General features: G+C 32.2%; 1 protein-coding gene across 4 annotated transcripts in view; it reads right to left on the bottom strand.

Moving 5' to 3' along the window:
• Window positions 1–527: 527 nt before the first annotated feature.
• The window catches only part of LOC139491060 (PH-interacting protein-like), a 48,013-nt gene continuing 32,947 nt past the window's right edge, over window positions 528–15,593 (bottom strand). For all 4 annotated transcript variants that reach the window (XM_071278337.1, XM_071278339.1, XM_071278335.1 and 1 more), the window contains 9 exons: window positions 13,789–14,062; window positions 12,441–12,566; window positions 11,720–11,846; window positions 11,061–11,216; window positions 10,525–10,677; window positions 9,041–9,165; window positions 7,239–7,471; window positions 5,218–5,337; window positions 528–4,118 (listed from right to left, as the gene is read on the bottom strand). In XM_071278337.1, coding sequence (XP_071134438.1) covers window positions 3,493–4,118; window positions 5,218–5,337; window positions 7,239–7,471; window positions 9,041–9,165; window positions 10,525–10,677; window positions 11,061–11,216; window positions 11,720–11,846; window positions 12,441–12,566; window positions 13,789–14,062 — 1,940 coding nt within the window. In that variant the 3' untranslated portion in view covers window positions 528–3,492. The remainder of the gene's footprint in view (window positions 4,119–5,217; window positions 5,338–7,238; window positions 7,472–9,040; window positions 9,166–10,524; window positions 10,678–11,060; window positions 11,217–11,719; window positions 11,847–12,440; window positions 12,567–13,788; window positions 14,063–15,593) is intronic.

The raw sequence follows: 15,593 nt of genomic DNA, 5'->3' as shown, positions 1-15,593 counted from the left end.
ATTTGAATTTCCAAATGGCTGTCGTTACTATGGAAACTGCCAAATTAAAAAAAATCTAAGAAAGTTGGCTTGCATATGTTGAATTTCAAAATGGCTGTGGTAAATTGGTTGGGTCGTTTTGTTGACTTTTATGTTAGCACCCTAACCCAGGATTACTACTTTTAAAATGTTAGGATTTTTATGAAGTTAGATCTTATTAACATAAACTGATTTCTATAGTTGTACGAAATTCAATTAAGGAGTTTTATGCTGCAAAAATCCTGAAGTATAGATAAGATGTGGTATGAGTGCCACTGAGAAATCTCTTTACCCAAGTCACAATGTGTATAAAGTAAACAATTATAAGTCAAAGTATGGCCTTCAACACAAAGCCTTGTCTCCAACAGAACAGCAAGCTATTGAGGGCTTCAAAATTACCAGTGAAAAAATAGGACTTGCAACTTTTCTAAAGTGTTGCACGAACCATGTACCACAACATTGCATAAACAATTAGCTTGCCAAAACAATTACAAAATTAAGATCTGAAGTGCAGTATATTTTATGTTTTAATATAAAAAATACAAATAGATGTTATCTTGTGATAAAGTCATACATTACAGAACATTTGAAATTTTCTATGATTATCTGTCATGATAAATAAGTGACAATAAGGAAATTCCCACACAGTTAGAAATTTTCCAAATAAGATCAATATCACTTTTAACTTTTACATGTATTAAAACATCTTCGGCTTTCAACTCTTTTTATATGAATGTTCCTGATGACAATTAATCCTGGAAAGTAGATAAACCTTATAAAGTGTTATTTTCATTATGAAACTGTATGACATGTTATTTGGTTAATGATTCCTTTAAGAGAAAAAAAAACATCCATAACGTTCAGCTACTGGAGTTTTAAGTTTTGTAGATGAATATATTTGCCGATTTTTAGGATACCAAGTGTTATTTTCATTTCCCCTTACCAATGCAAATTGGTAAACTATCAATTTTGAGTAAAGCCATAATGTATAAAATAATGATGACTTTTTTACCACTATAATTAATCAAACGCTAGTATTAAATACATCTTAAATTAAATCTTTACTTTTATAAATCACAATAAATGGCAATATGATATACATCATGTACATGTGTATGGCTAAAGGAGGGATACTTAGGTTAAGGGGAAATAACTCTTAATTAATCACTTCTAAATTTGTGTCTACCATTTTCATAATAACATTCTAAACGTCTTAGTAACAAATTTGAATTCTGCTTCACATGAATGCTTTAAAAGCTTTGATGAAACTGACTATTGCAAACGTCTTACTGATTTAAAGAGTTATTCCCCTTAATTTTGGTCTAGTAAGTTGAAAGAAAAATACCAATTCAAGAGATCAAATTATACAACCAATACAGACTAGATTGAGGTAATAAATATTCACCGGTGAAAAATAATATATACAAATCACTATATTTCCTCGTATTTGAACAACATGGAAAAATTAATATTTGTATAAAGTTCTTCCCTTCAGGTAGAAAGGTTGAAATATAATTATTATATTATTAATATTTAATACATCAATTGAATTGTTTTGAAGCAAGTCTGTTTCAATATTGACTTGTCCTTTCTGTGAAATAATGTCTTGACACAAAAATATATTAAATCTGTCATGTAAAAATTCATTTTCAACAATGTTTTAAATATAAAAAAAAAAGTAATATAATGATTTTCCTCATGCACATGACCATGATGACTGTTTACAAATCTATTGTTCAGAATCATTGGTCACCATTTTGTCCTTTCTCCTCGTAGACACCCAATTGGATTGTTTATTTGTCATTATAATGGAAACTACTGTAAATTCAGAAGTTATTGCATGCACTTATTATTGTCATTTTGTCATTTTAATTTTAATTTTTTCGATATTGAGAAAATTCCTGTTTAATTCATATGAAAAACTTCAAAATGCCAGTTTAAATTTTTGCGATTATTACCCGTCCCATATTTTTGTATTAATAAAAATATCGCAATAATTTCTGAATGTACCATGTTTACAGTATGCAAGGTAAAAACTATTCTCACTAGTTTACTCCAAACATGTTTACAATTATTTAAAAAAAAACAACATTCAAACATTTTTAGATAGAAGTCTTTTCAACTATTGTCATCGCTAAATGAATAAATATATGAAAAACTTGCTTTTATTCTGTTAAACAATAAATGTATCAAATAAGGAGATGTGGTATGGTTGCCAATGACAACTATCCACCAGTCTAAATGATGTAGATGTAAGCAGCATACTTAGTTTTGTCTTCATTATACAACTTCAAAATCTAGAGTTTATTTTAATAAACAATACAAGTTTTGCCTACAACCTAATTAAAATATAAAGATAAACTAAACCCTACCGATTGCAGACAACATTTATTGAAATTAACTGTATATTGGTAAATCTTTATGTTTGTTTCATTTTCATTGTAAACTTTTGTTTGTTGTGTGTAATGCAGAATAGTTACACAATCAAAGACCATAAAAGAGTAGGTTCACAAAAGGCAAAAATTGCACCTAAAATTTAAGGTTTTTGGAATAGATCCATTTAAGAACCAATTTATGGCCTTCTTTCAAAAAATGATAAAGTTGCAATTAAAGGCTATATTTGACCAAAATTAAACCTTGTCTTTTCCATGGTCACTGACATTTCCTATCAAATATTTAACTGGTTGGTGAATAATTAAATCTACATAGATCAATTGTATATCCTGTCAAATAACCTACTATAATTCTGAAATCAAACAAAATCATACAGAACGAACTTAATTACATTGTTTAATAAGAATATTGAGAATAAATAAACCAAATACAAAAACAATCTAAAAATCAGTAAACATCATTTTTAACTTTTTGACCAGCAAAATTTTGACTGGGGAACAAAACCTCACAATAGCACTTATTTCATCAAGATAAAGCAAAAAGTTATAACAAGAAAAATAACAATATAGGTTTTGTCTCTCACATAGTATTCAATTCATCGTCCATATCTATTTTTCCCACACTTGGGGAAAAAACTTTTTAGTGAGATCAAAAGTTGTATAAGAATTATACAAAATACAATGTGTATACAGTTAAATTACCACAGACACTTAAATGTCACGAGTTTATGCTGAAATAAAACTTATTACCTACTAGTGGAAATTCTCTTTTGAAAATGACCAATGATATAAGAATAATTCCACATGATATGTATAGAAAATTTGCCATCTTACTATAAAACATTATAAAAGCCTGTATTTAATACTGTAATTAAATGACACAAACAATATCTATATATTATCTTTATAATTCCATTATCCATTTTATATTTCTCAATTTTGAAGGCTGAATGAACTCTAGTAAAGAAATTCTAATGTGACAAAACAAATATCCATGGTAATTTAAAAATCATTGCAGATATTTCAGAAATTGAGCAAATATTTTTTTTATATATTAACAATAAAGTACAATAACTAACAACTATGAAGCTAAATTGGCCCGTGCTCTTGGTGTCATTTTCCGTAATCGTCCCCGACTACTGACAGTGACAACAGGTGTGGAAGGTTCAGATTCTTCGGTGTCGGAGTTGGATCCGGATTCTGATTGATCCTCCTCCAAATCACTTTCCTGAGTATATTTTATCGTCCGTTTACCCTTATTTCTCGTACTACGAACAGGTCCCTCACTGCCATTAAATGTTTCTATTTGCTTAGTACTTCTTTTAGGTCGCCTCCTATTATCAGATGTTCCTGCTCCTTCATCACCTTCTATGTTTGCTTTTAATCTCGGTTTTCTTCTATGATTTGGCACTCTGACTGTAGGAGCTGATTGCACTGTTTTGTAATCACTATTAAGTGATTCAGTGTCAGACCCTGAACTGTTATTATGAGAATGGCGGCTGGATGAAGATGATGATGAGTGAGGTCGTGACTTTTCATTCAAATTAGTTTCTGAGTCTGAGTCTGATGATGAATGAGAATTTTCCTGATTTTTGTCCTCGTCTGTAAATGATCCATCGGCACAATATTTACGAGGTTTTATGGATCCTGTTGCTGCACGAGTTGTGTATGATTTGGATGAGCCACCATTTGTAAGCGATGGCTTTACTGTAATTAGAAAATAGACACAAATAAAGATAGCATTATTTTTTTCAGTCAAAATTTAAATACAGTCAAATCCTGTAATAACATATTGTACTTACAATGACTTGGTTGTGTTAAAAACTTGCATATTGTTGATTAATTTATCATATCTTCCTGGATATCAATTTTAATGGACCCAGGAAAATTGTATTCTAGTGGATATTTGATTTTGTGGTTTTGCCAAAGTTTGCATACAAGCATATAGAAAAATGATCATTGCCTGGACATTAGAATTTGTTGTTTACTTTAATCCACAGAATCCACATTAACTGGTATTCCACAAATAATAATGAATCCACAGTAAGTCAAAATGGTCCCAGTTAATGTTTCTTTTATTCAATGCATTTATATCCCTTTTGTTGATTTCTGCTGTTTTGAAATATTAGTTAATTTGACTATATAATAACTGTTTAAAGAAAAAGAACAAGAATGTGTCCACAGTACACGAATGCCCCACTCGCACTATCATTTTCTATGTTCAGTGGACCGTGAAATTCGGGTAAAATCTCTAATTTGGCATTAAAATTAGAAAGATCATATCATAGGGAACATGTGTACCAAGTTTGAAGTCACTTGGACTTCAACTTCATCAACAACTACCTTGACCAAAAACTTTAACCTGAAGCGGGACAGACAGACGAACAGACAGACAGACGAACGGACGGACGGACGCACAGACCAGAAAACATAATGCCCCTCTACTATCGTAGGTGGGGCATAAAAATAAATCAGTGTGTCAAACATTTGCGTACAAGTAAAATTTTAAAGAAAATAGGTTTTACAAGACGGAAATAGCATTTCTCCTAATTGCCAGTTAATTAAGAGTTTTTTTCTTTTAGGAGTAATATAACATAGTTTAGCACTGCTTTGATGAAAATAAGACTGGTCGGTGTAAAGCCAAGGCTCCATGTTGAAGAATGTACATTGACCTACAATGGTTTACTTTTACAAATTGTGATGGAGAATTGTCTCACTGGCACTCATACCACATCTCCTCATATCTATATATATAGCACTGCTCTGAAGTTAATAGACTACAGCACTACTCTGATCAATATTTTACCTGGAGATTTATTTGCTGCTGTCCTCTGTGGTCTCTTGCTGGTTTTAACTTGTTCCTCCTCATCTGTGGTCTCTAGTTCTGTTTCAGAATCATAATGATTAGATTCTACAACAGGCTTTTCTGTAATAGAAAATTTGATCGTAATTTTATAAATTTCCTCCTGTTAAATATTTTCACAAATATTTTTTTGGTCTTTTTATTCCAATATATAAAATATGAAATCTTTCACAATCATTTAGATAAATATTTTCATACATTTTTATAGATATATTGTCATTGCCATGACAGAGGCATGTTCGGATATTCTCCTTGAAAATAATTTTGTGCTTTTGTCAAAATCAAAGATTTGTTCTGAATAAAGTCAACAGATCCAAACATCTGTTCAAAAGTCATCAATCAATTAAGAGAAAACAAATCCAGGTCACAAACTAAAACCGAGGGGAACACATCAACTTTAAAAGGAAAACAAGAATGTGTCCACAGTACACGGATGCCCCACTCACACTATCATTTTCTATGTTTAAAGGACTGTGAAATTGGAATAAATTCTCTAATTTGGCATTAAAATTAGAATGATCTTATCAAAGGGAACATGTATACTAAGTTTCAAGTTGATTGGACTTCTACTTTATCAAAAACTACCTTGACCAAAAACTTTAACCTGAAATTTGCACTATCATTTTCTATGTTCAGTGAACCGTAAAATTGGGGTCAAAACTCTAATTTGGCATTTAAATTAGAAAGATCATATCATAGGGCACATGTATACTAAGTTTCAAGTTGATTGGACTTCAACTTCATCAAAAACTACCTTGACCAAAAACTTTAACCTGAAGCCAAAAACTTTAACCTGAAATTTGCACTATCATTTTCTATGTTCAGTGAACCGTAAAATTGGGGTCAAAACTCTAATTTGGCATTTAAATTAGAAAGATCATATCATAGGGCACATGGATACTAAGTTTCAAGTTGATTGGACTTCAACTTCATCAAAAACTACCTTGACCAAAAACTTTAACCTGAAATTTGCACTATCATTTTCTATGTTCAGTGAACCGTAAAATTGGGGTCAAAACTCTAATTTGGCATTTAAATTAGAAAGATCATATCATAGGGCACATGTATACTAAGTTTCAAGTTGATTGGACTTCAACTTCATCAAAAACTACCTTGACCAAAAACTTTAACCTGAAGCCAAAAACTTTAACCTGAAATTTGCACTATCATTTTCTATGTTCAGTGAACCGTAAAATTGGGGTCAAAACTCTAATTTGGCATTTAAATTAGAAAGATCATATCATAGGGCACATGTATACTAAGTTTCAAGTTGATTGGACTTCAACTTCATCAAAAACTACCTTGACCAAAAACTTTAACCTGAAGCCAAAAACTTTAACCTGAAATTTGCACTATCATTTTCTATCAGTGAACCGTAAAATTGGGGTAAAATCTCTAATTTGGCATTAAAATTAGAAAGATCATATCATAGGGAACATGTGTACCAAGTTTGAAGTCGATTGGACTTCAACTTCATCAAAAACTACCTTGACCAAAAACTTTAACCTGAAGCGGGACAGACGGACGAACGGACGAACGGACGAACGAACAGACGGACGAACGAACAGACGGACGAACGGACGCACAGACCAGAAAACATAATGCCCCTCTACTATCGTAGGTGGGGCATAAAAACGGAAACACTAAATTGCAACAAAAATTTGCAACACCAACATACATTGAAAAGGACTATTTTAAAACAACTGCCATATTCCTGACTTGGTACAGGTCAAAGTGCTTGTAAGCACTGAAGGGTAAAGATTGGTTAATTTTTTCAGTGAGAAGTTAATTTAAATATTGCATTGTTAACACATTGGTTGTAGTTGATTCAGTATACAAGTATATAAAACATCATTTTGTAACTTGAATATCCGAGTGAATATTTCATTGATAAATTTCATATGGTTTTAACCCAAAACTCGGGTTTAAAAAAAAAGCTTTCTTTATCTGTATCTTTAACTTACTTGCAGGACTAGGAGCTGCCCTTGTTGCTCTAGCAACAGTTGCTAGTCTTATACCTCTAGAAGTACTTGGGCCTGTGACATCTACATCCTCTTCAGTAGTACTACTACTAACAAATCGTGCCCGTCTGCCATTACGAAGGGCTGATGAGGTAGATCTTGAAGGTCCAGGTACTGATACTTTAGCATCTCGTGATGTACCAGCTCTGGTGGAGTATGAGGTAGATTGTTTGATTCTGCAACAAGAACAAAAAATCTTGAAAGGCTAAATTGCATACCTGCCAACTTTCCAAAATTTCCATGGGCGATTTTAAGCAAAAGAAAACCTAATGCAAACCAATGCATGTCATTACAGTGTTTAACTTGAACATCTATCTTTTTGAATGTGTATAAAACATATTTTTTTATTCTCTGAATGCCATTTTTAAAGTATCTAGTCTAAATAATTGAGTATGAAAAGTATCAGGTCAATGCCTCTCATTGAAATTTGCAACAGACGGTTTCGAAATATAAAAACTTGTATTCTCAAATGTGCAAGTGACTTTTTTTTTTTTATAAAATATTTCCTGAAATCACAATAATTTATCTCACATTATCTTCTATTGTTCAACACTCATATAAAACAAGAGTGCACACGCTGAAATGTCTCGCCCTCTATACTAATCATTGATATTATGCTGATAGTCCTAAGTATAAAGCTTAGTTTTATTACAACTGTCTCATAAACTTAACATTAACCAAGATAACTAAACAAAGACCAATGAACCTTGAAAATGAGGTCAAGGTCAGATGAACCATGCCAGGCAGAAATGTACAGCTAACAATGCTTCTATACAACATATATAGTTGACCCATTACTTATAGTTTAAGAAAAATAGACCAAAACACAAAAACTTAACACTGTGCAATGAACCGTGAAAATGAGGTCACCGTCAAATAAAACCTGCGCGACTGACATAAAGATCATACAAAATATTTCCATACACCAAATATAGTTGACCTATGGCATACAGTATTAGATAAAAAGACCAAAACTCAAAAACTTAACTTTGACCACTGAACCATGAAAATGAGGTCAATATCACATGACATCTGCCCGCTAGACATGTACACCTTACCATCATTCCATACAACAAATATAGTAGACCTATTGCATATAGTATGAGAAAAACAGACCAAAACACAAAAATTTAACTATAACCACTGAACCATGAAAATGAGGTCAAGGTCAGATGACACCTGCCAGTTGGACATGTACAATTTACAGTCCTTCCATACACCGAATATACTAGCCCTATTACTTATAGTATCTGAGATATGGACTTGACCACCAAAACTTAACCTTGATCAATGATCCATGAAATGAGGTCGAGGTCAAGTGAAAACTGTCTGACAGACATGAGGACCTTGCAAGGTACGCACTTACCAAATATAGTTATCCTATTACTTATAATAAGAGAGAATTCAACATTACAAAAAATTTGAACTTTTTTTTCAAGTGGTCACTGAACCATGAAAATGAGGTCAAGGACATTGGACATGTGACTGACGGAAACTTCATAACATGAAGCATCTATATACAAAGTATGAAGCATCCAGGTCTTCCACTTTCTGAAATATAAAGCTTTTAAGAAGTGAGTTAACACCGCCGCCGCCGGATCACTATCCCTATGTCGAGCTTTCTGCAACAAAAGTTGCAGGCTCGACAAAAACCATGTAAATATTACTGAACTAAAAGTAATAAATTGGTAGCTTCGCACACAAGACTGAAATATTTCATATCTACAAAGATCATAATTACATACCTTGGCGAGAAACCTCTGGGTGCTGGAGATTTCTGACTTCTCTTAACAGCAGTCTTCCAACCACTTATTATATCCCTGATCTGTTCTTCAAACATGGCTGACAATCTCAAGGTCATAGTGTAGATCTAGCAACAAAGTAAACCAGATGAAACTGACAATCTCAAGGTCATTGTATAGATCTAGCAACAAAGTAAACCAGATGAAACTGACAATCTCAAGGTCATTGTATAGATCTAGCAACAAAGTAAATCAGATAAAACTGACAATCTCAAGCTGTCAAGACTAAATTTGAAGGTGAAGACGAGGTCAAGACAGGTAGAGCTTTTGTCATGACCACTACAGACACCAAGATTATAAAGCACTGAATCCAATTTATTAAGTAAAGCTGAGACTAAAGTCGAGTACAGTTAAGTACTGGTGAGATTATGTCGAGTCTAGTCAAGTAAAATCTGTGCTCAACCTTACTAGTAGCACAAATTATGGTCTTTTCCGACTCAGAGCAGTTTGTAGAGGTCCTTGCAAAGGTCATTGTACAGATCTAGCAACAAAGTAAATCAGATCAAACAAAATGTCTTCCTCTTTTCTCATTACTAATTCATTCATATCAAAGATCTGAGTACTATATTTTGAATTCTTTATGGTTCCAAAAACTTCTATGACTTTTTTAAAAAGAATCTCCATCTAAACATAACTATAGACACACTATATACATATTTCGCTGGAGAAAAAAAACATTTCAATCAAAATGAGTTACCCAGAACATCTACATGTATACACATATAGGACAACATTGTTAACACACCGTAACACCAAACTTTCTATTTTCAGTTATTTTGAGAATTAGCTTCAACTTAAAATAACCTCATAAAAAAATAGCAGTTGGGGTCCAAACCTCTCGTACATGTTTTCCAGGAAAATCTCCTAACAGTAACAGTGTTCCGAAAGAACTTTTTAAACCAAAGTTTTTCAACATCAAGTTTACTGTGGATTCATTTATTTGTGGGATACCAATTTTCAAGGATTTTGTAGGTAAATGGGAAACAGATATTTTAAATTTCAACAAATACAAATTTGTTATAGGCTTATATACAGACTTTGCAAAACCATGAAATCAAGAATACATGAAAATACAATTGTTCCTCAATCCATGAAATTAAATAAGTCCACAGCAGTTGAAATTTATACACATGTCACTATCACAGTATTCACTCTTACCCACAAGTCCTACAGCCTGCTATCAATTATATTTTATGTCTGAAATGTTTTTTTTAAAGTTTCTAAGCATAAATAATCTTGTACATTGTAACATTGTTAACAGTCATATTTTTTTCATTTACAATAGTCTCTTTCCCTTGCCCCTTTGTTTGTATTGTACATCTTTGAGATTGTAAATGTTTTTTTAACAATAGTCTCTTACCCTTGCCCTTTTGTTTGTATTGTACATCTTTGAGTTTGTAAATGTTTTTTTAACAATAGTCTCTTACCCTTGCCCTTTTGTTTGTATTGTACATCTTTGAGTTTGTAAACACTTGGCGACAGTCTTTACACAAGTCCTGTGGGTTGTCATAATAATCGTCCTGAAGTCTCTGTCTTACTGAGACTAAGTCCATAGGATTCATAACAATATCAAAGTAACCCTAACAAAATAGAAAATAACAATAATAAGTCAATATATAAATACCAGGTGATGCATGAAGAAATTGTAATGCAAGCTTTTTTGGGGTTTTTGAGTTTAGGGATAAATCTGGAAGCATGCACTATCACATTTAATTGTTACATGAACCCAAAATCTTGCATATATTTTATAGAGGTTTACATCATTATGTACACAGGTATTTTCTTTGGAATAGATGACAATTTCATAGTAAACCACTGTAAAACAAAACTTTAAACTCATTCAGGACAGACAGACATACTAAATAATAATGGCACATACAGGTTAACATGAAGACCCCTCAACTTGTGATGTATGACATAAAATAGGACCTTAATCTACAAACATAAGAAATAAAGCACTCACTGGAAGTTCATTAAGACCTACAGGTCGCCTGAATGGTTCTGAGTCTTCACATCGTAACATGGTTTCCAGTAACTGACGACATTGAGCTTTCCATGCATTAGGATCAGTGATTCCAGTTTTCTTTCTTTTCTTAGTTTCTGGCAACTCATCATCAGACTAAAATTCATACAAATTGTAGCAATTTTTTTTATTTTGGCAAAAAAAGATCGTCATATCTAATCCACCTCAGAAAAGGTAACAAATCTGCTTTTTGCATCAGAACAAATTTTTGGACACAATGCTAATAAGTCGAAAACATGTGTCTGATCCAATTGTCTTTCGGAACAATAAAATATGTAAATACTATCCAATCAATATCCAGTGAGATTAACACACCTTTTACGTGTTTATTCACTGATCACAAAGTCAGTAATCCAATATTAAAATCCATATTTGTGTGCAGCTGATGAAATCTAATCAGTTATGATGCTTGTTATTAAAAGATGGTTAGTTTTACCATTAAAATATTTCACTTTATAGAACAGCCTCTCTCAAATGATTGCATCTAGTGTCTGAATTTCATTTTGCATCGATTTAACCTAATTTAAGATCAAAATTCTTCCAGTTTTTATCCGTCAAAAGTTTGAGCTCTTACATAATTTTATGAATGAAGTACTAACCCTCTTCCTTTTTCTGGTATCAGCTGTATCCTCAGTGTCGGAATCGGAATCAGATGTACCCCAGTTAAATTCCATTCCATGTGTTAAGTTACTGACTATTGACATAGGATCACAACAATCAGTATCACTGAAATAGAATATACATGTGAGAACTATAGATACAAGACCAATGCATGTACTGTGTCAGGACCTGTGTCACTGCATACTATTGATTGGGGAAGCATATATACTGTTCAGCATAACTGATCATTCCCTTTCATTCAAGACAAGAAAGATTTCTACCAACAGTATTTATATAATAAGAGAGACAGACATAATGATGAAATGACAGATGGAGAGGAGCAGTTAGAACTTTTTTCACCAAGAAATAACTACCTTGATATTGGGGACCAAATAAGACCTTAACTGTACATTGGTTTACCCTCATGCTTGTTAAAAAATATCTAAAGGACAGAATGCACTTAAAATTATTGTGATCAGCTCTATATGATTTTCCACTTATGAGTTTAAATGTCCCTCTAGTATATTTGGCCTCTCCTTTTGGAATCTTAACATAAAAAGTTACAAATTCAGTGAACAATTTGATTTAATAAGGCTTTTTACTTTCTGCCAAATCTTGAAATATATGGACAAACTGATAAGACAGCTCATAAAATAAATGTGAACCAACCAACAAACAATATTCATCACAAACAACTGTATTCAATTTAATTGTACTTACTTTATAAATCTAAGTAAAGCTTCCGTTAAAATTTTAGCACTTTTAACAATAGGAGTACCAGCTTCATTAAACGTAACAGCATTAGTCTCTATGTAACGCACATCAAACTGGAGGGCATTGACTCTCCTGAAACAGAAATAAGAACTGTCAATTCATAAGTGTTGCAAAAATGGGAATCAACATGTATGGAAAATGCCCCACTCGCACTATCCTTTTCCATGTTCCATGGACCGCGAAATTGGATAATAATCTTAATTAGAAAGATTATACTATAGGGAACATATGTACTAAGTTTCAAGTTGATTGGACTTCAATTTTATCAAAAACTACCTTGACCAAAAACTTTAACCTGAAACTCCCACTTTCATTTTCTATGTTTAGTGGACTGTGAAATTGGGGTCAAAAGTCTAATTTGGCTTCAAAATTAAAAAGATTATATCATAAGCAACATGGTACTAAGTTTCAAGTTGATTGGACTTCAGCTTCACCAAAAACTACTTTGACCAAAAACTTTAACCTGAAACTCCCATTTTCATTTTCTATGTTCAGTGGACCGTGAAATTGGGGTCAAAAGTCTAATTTGGCTTTAAAATTAGAAAGATCATATCATAAGCAACAAGTCTACTAAGTTTCAAGTTGATTGGACTTCAGCTTCATCAAAAACTACCTTGACCAAAAACTTTAACCTGAACGGACTGACGGACGCACAGACGAACGGAGGCATAGACCAGAAAACATAATGCCCCTCTACTATCGTAGGTGGGGCATAAAAAATGTAGTAAGGAATATGATAGATTAATTCCACTTCTTCCCTTTTCATTCTTTCTATTCGTTACATATTATCTTTTCCACTTTACTTTTTTTTTTTTTTTTATCTCAGAACATAAAATGTCAAATATTTCCAACTTTAACTTATTGTAATTATAATATTTCACATGTTACAGAAATACTACCTACTGAACAGGAAACAGATAATAAAACAGACAACCCAAGTCACTATCACATTTCTCATTTTCTGTGTTTAACGTCACTTTTAAGCGCCACTTTTGGGCTATTTCATTGCAACCACTTTTAATTGGTGGAGGAAGCCAGAACGCCCTGAGAAAACCGCCAAACTGCAATAGGAAAACTGACAATACTAGTCAATAAAGATTGGAGTCTAGTGCACCCACACGAGGGGGGTTTGAACTTACAACCTGAGTGTGTTACCTCAGTGTTGACTGGCTAGTGATTACAGTAGTAACCACTTAGACCATTTGGCCACTGAGGTTCTTCGTCACTATTAGAAAGGCTCTCACCAACATTTTGAGAAATGACACTCATAGTAGATAACATGGAGGCAACTTACCTATAAAATCTATTTTCTAATCTAGACTTGATTGTAGTTAAATCCATAGGATATTCAATAATTATTCCATAAATGGGGAACACATTGAGATCAACAGGGGTCAAGAAGGGTTCTGCCACGGAGTGTTCCATTATCATTTCCATTCCTCTTATAATTCTGTCACATTCCTGGTCTCTACTGCATGATGGCCATTCTCCGGCAGAGGGTGTGTACATTAGAGATATAATTTCATCCTGAGTAACAGGAACTCCTCCACCTGGGTCCTCAGGCATACCTGAAAAATAGAAAATATGATAGAAATATGGAAATGACATCTGTCTAGTCTTCCAGCATACAGGGAAAACAAGATTCTTTCGTCAGAAAACTTCTTCCAAGTCTGTAGACATATCAACTTTTTATTTTTAGTGAATATCTGAAATTTCCTTCCGAAACATTTCCGGTTTGCTTCGTGGTGTGGATGTTGTTTCTATCAAACTTTGAATTCTTGTATCAAATTTTTGATGTATGTGTCAAAGTTTAGTAGTTGATGAGGTATCAATGTTTTAATTGTTAGGATGTAAAAGTTTAGATTATATAGATTAATATTCAAAGCTTTTCTTTCAAGTTGTATTTAGGCTACACGCCATTTCTTTGAACAATATATGAATGCTCCTGATGTACAAGAAACATTTTATCTGCAATCCAGTGGTTGTGTCATTAGTGCATGTCTGTTATATTTTTTTATCCTTTATTGTTGCAATATACAATGTATATCAGACTGATTTTATTTTTTTCACTTTTTGACATGTCAGGCTTTTAGAGCTAACTATAACATGTATAAGGTATGGGTTTTGCTCATTGTTAAATGCCATACTGTAATAAAAAAATGTTTTCATCATGGTCCTTTAGTGTAAGGTAAATAACTGTTTCACTGAAAATTAAATCTTATTCATTCCTAACTTTTATATTTTATAAGTTATAATTGATTAATCATTAGAATCTGTAATTTTATTCAGCCATTTTTTTCATTCTTTTATTTCATTTGAGCCATCTCTTTCTCTAAATGAAAATATTTATAAATATTTTTTTATTCTAAATGCACTGTGCATTAAACTTGCATGAAAGTTGCAATTATGCATTTTACTGACAAACAGCAAGCAATAGATATACATGTTACTGTAGCATTCAAACTGACTACATGAAATAAGCTTGTACAACACAAAAATGTGTGAAAGGGTGTTGTCAACATTCTCCTATAAAATTTATTAAAAAAAAAAGCAAATTATGCTTTTCTTGTAATAAAACCTGCATGAAGCTGATGACTTAAATATATTGTTACAACTTTAAAGTTTCTAGTCAATCATTGGTATACAAAGCTATGATCCCATAGTAATTAACTAGATCATCTTTTGAAAAATCTTAACTATGTGTTGTGAAGAAAAAAAACAAACTTAAAATACCTCATTTTCATAAATGTAACACCATTTAAAAAAAGAAATACAAGCAAAAATCTATAAATATAATGTCATGCAACTCAATCCAAGAAAAAATTCATATAAAGTGATTTTATTTTTTAGTGTGAATATATAACAAATCAAAAATATTTTATGCTTCTCTTAATAATTTCATAAATTTCCATATTTCAATTAATTTATTATTTTGTCTTACTGCAACTGAGAGTTGAAAATTACTTAATATTTGTTATTTTAAGGATGTGGTACAATTACCGTTTTTCACTTTTTGTGTGCATAATTTAACTGGCTTAAATTTGAGACAATGATTTATCAAATCAATGTACTTAGTTGCTTAATTCAATGAATTATATA

This window comes from Mytilus edulis, chromosome 10 (assembly GCF_963676685.1).
Source record: "Mytilus edulis chromosome 10, xbMytEdul2.2, whole genome shotgun sequence".
In the NCBI taxonomy this organism is placed as follows: Eukaryota; Metazoa; Mollusca; class Bivalvia; order Mytilida; family Mytilidae; genus Mytilus; species Mytilus edulis.
This window is presented reverse-complemented; position numbering and strand designations above follow the sequence as displayed.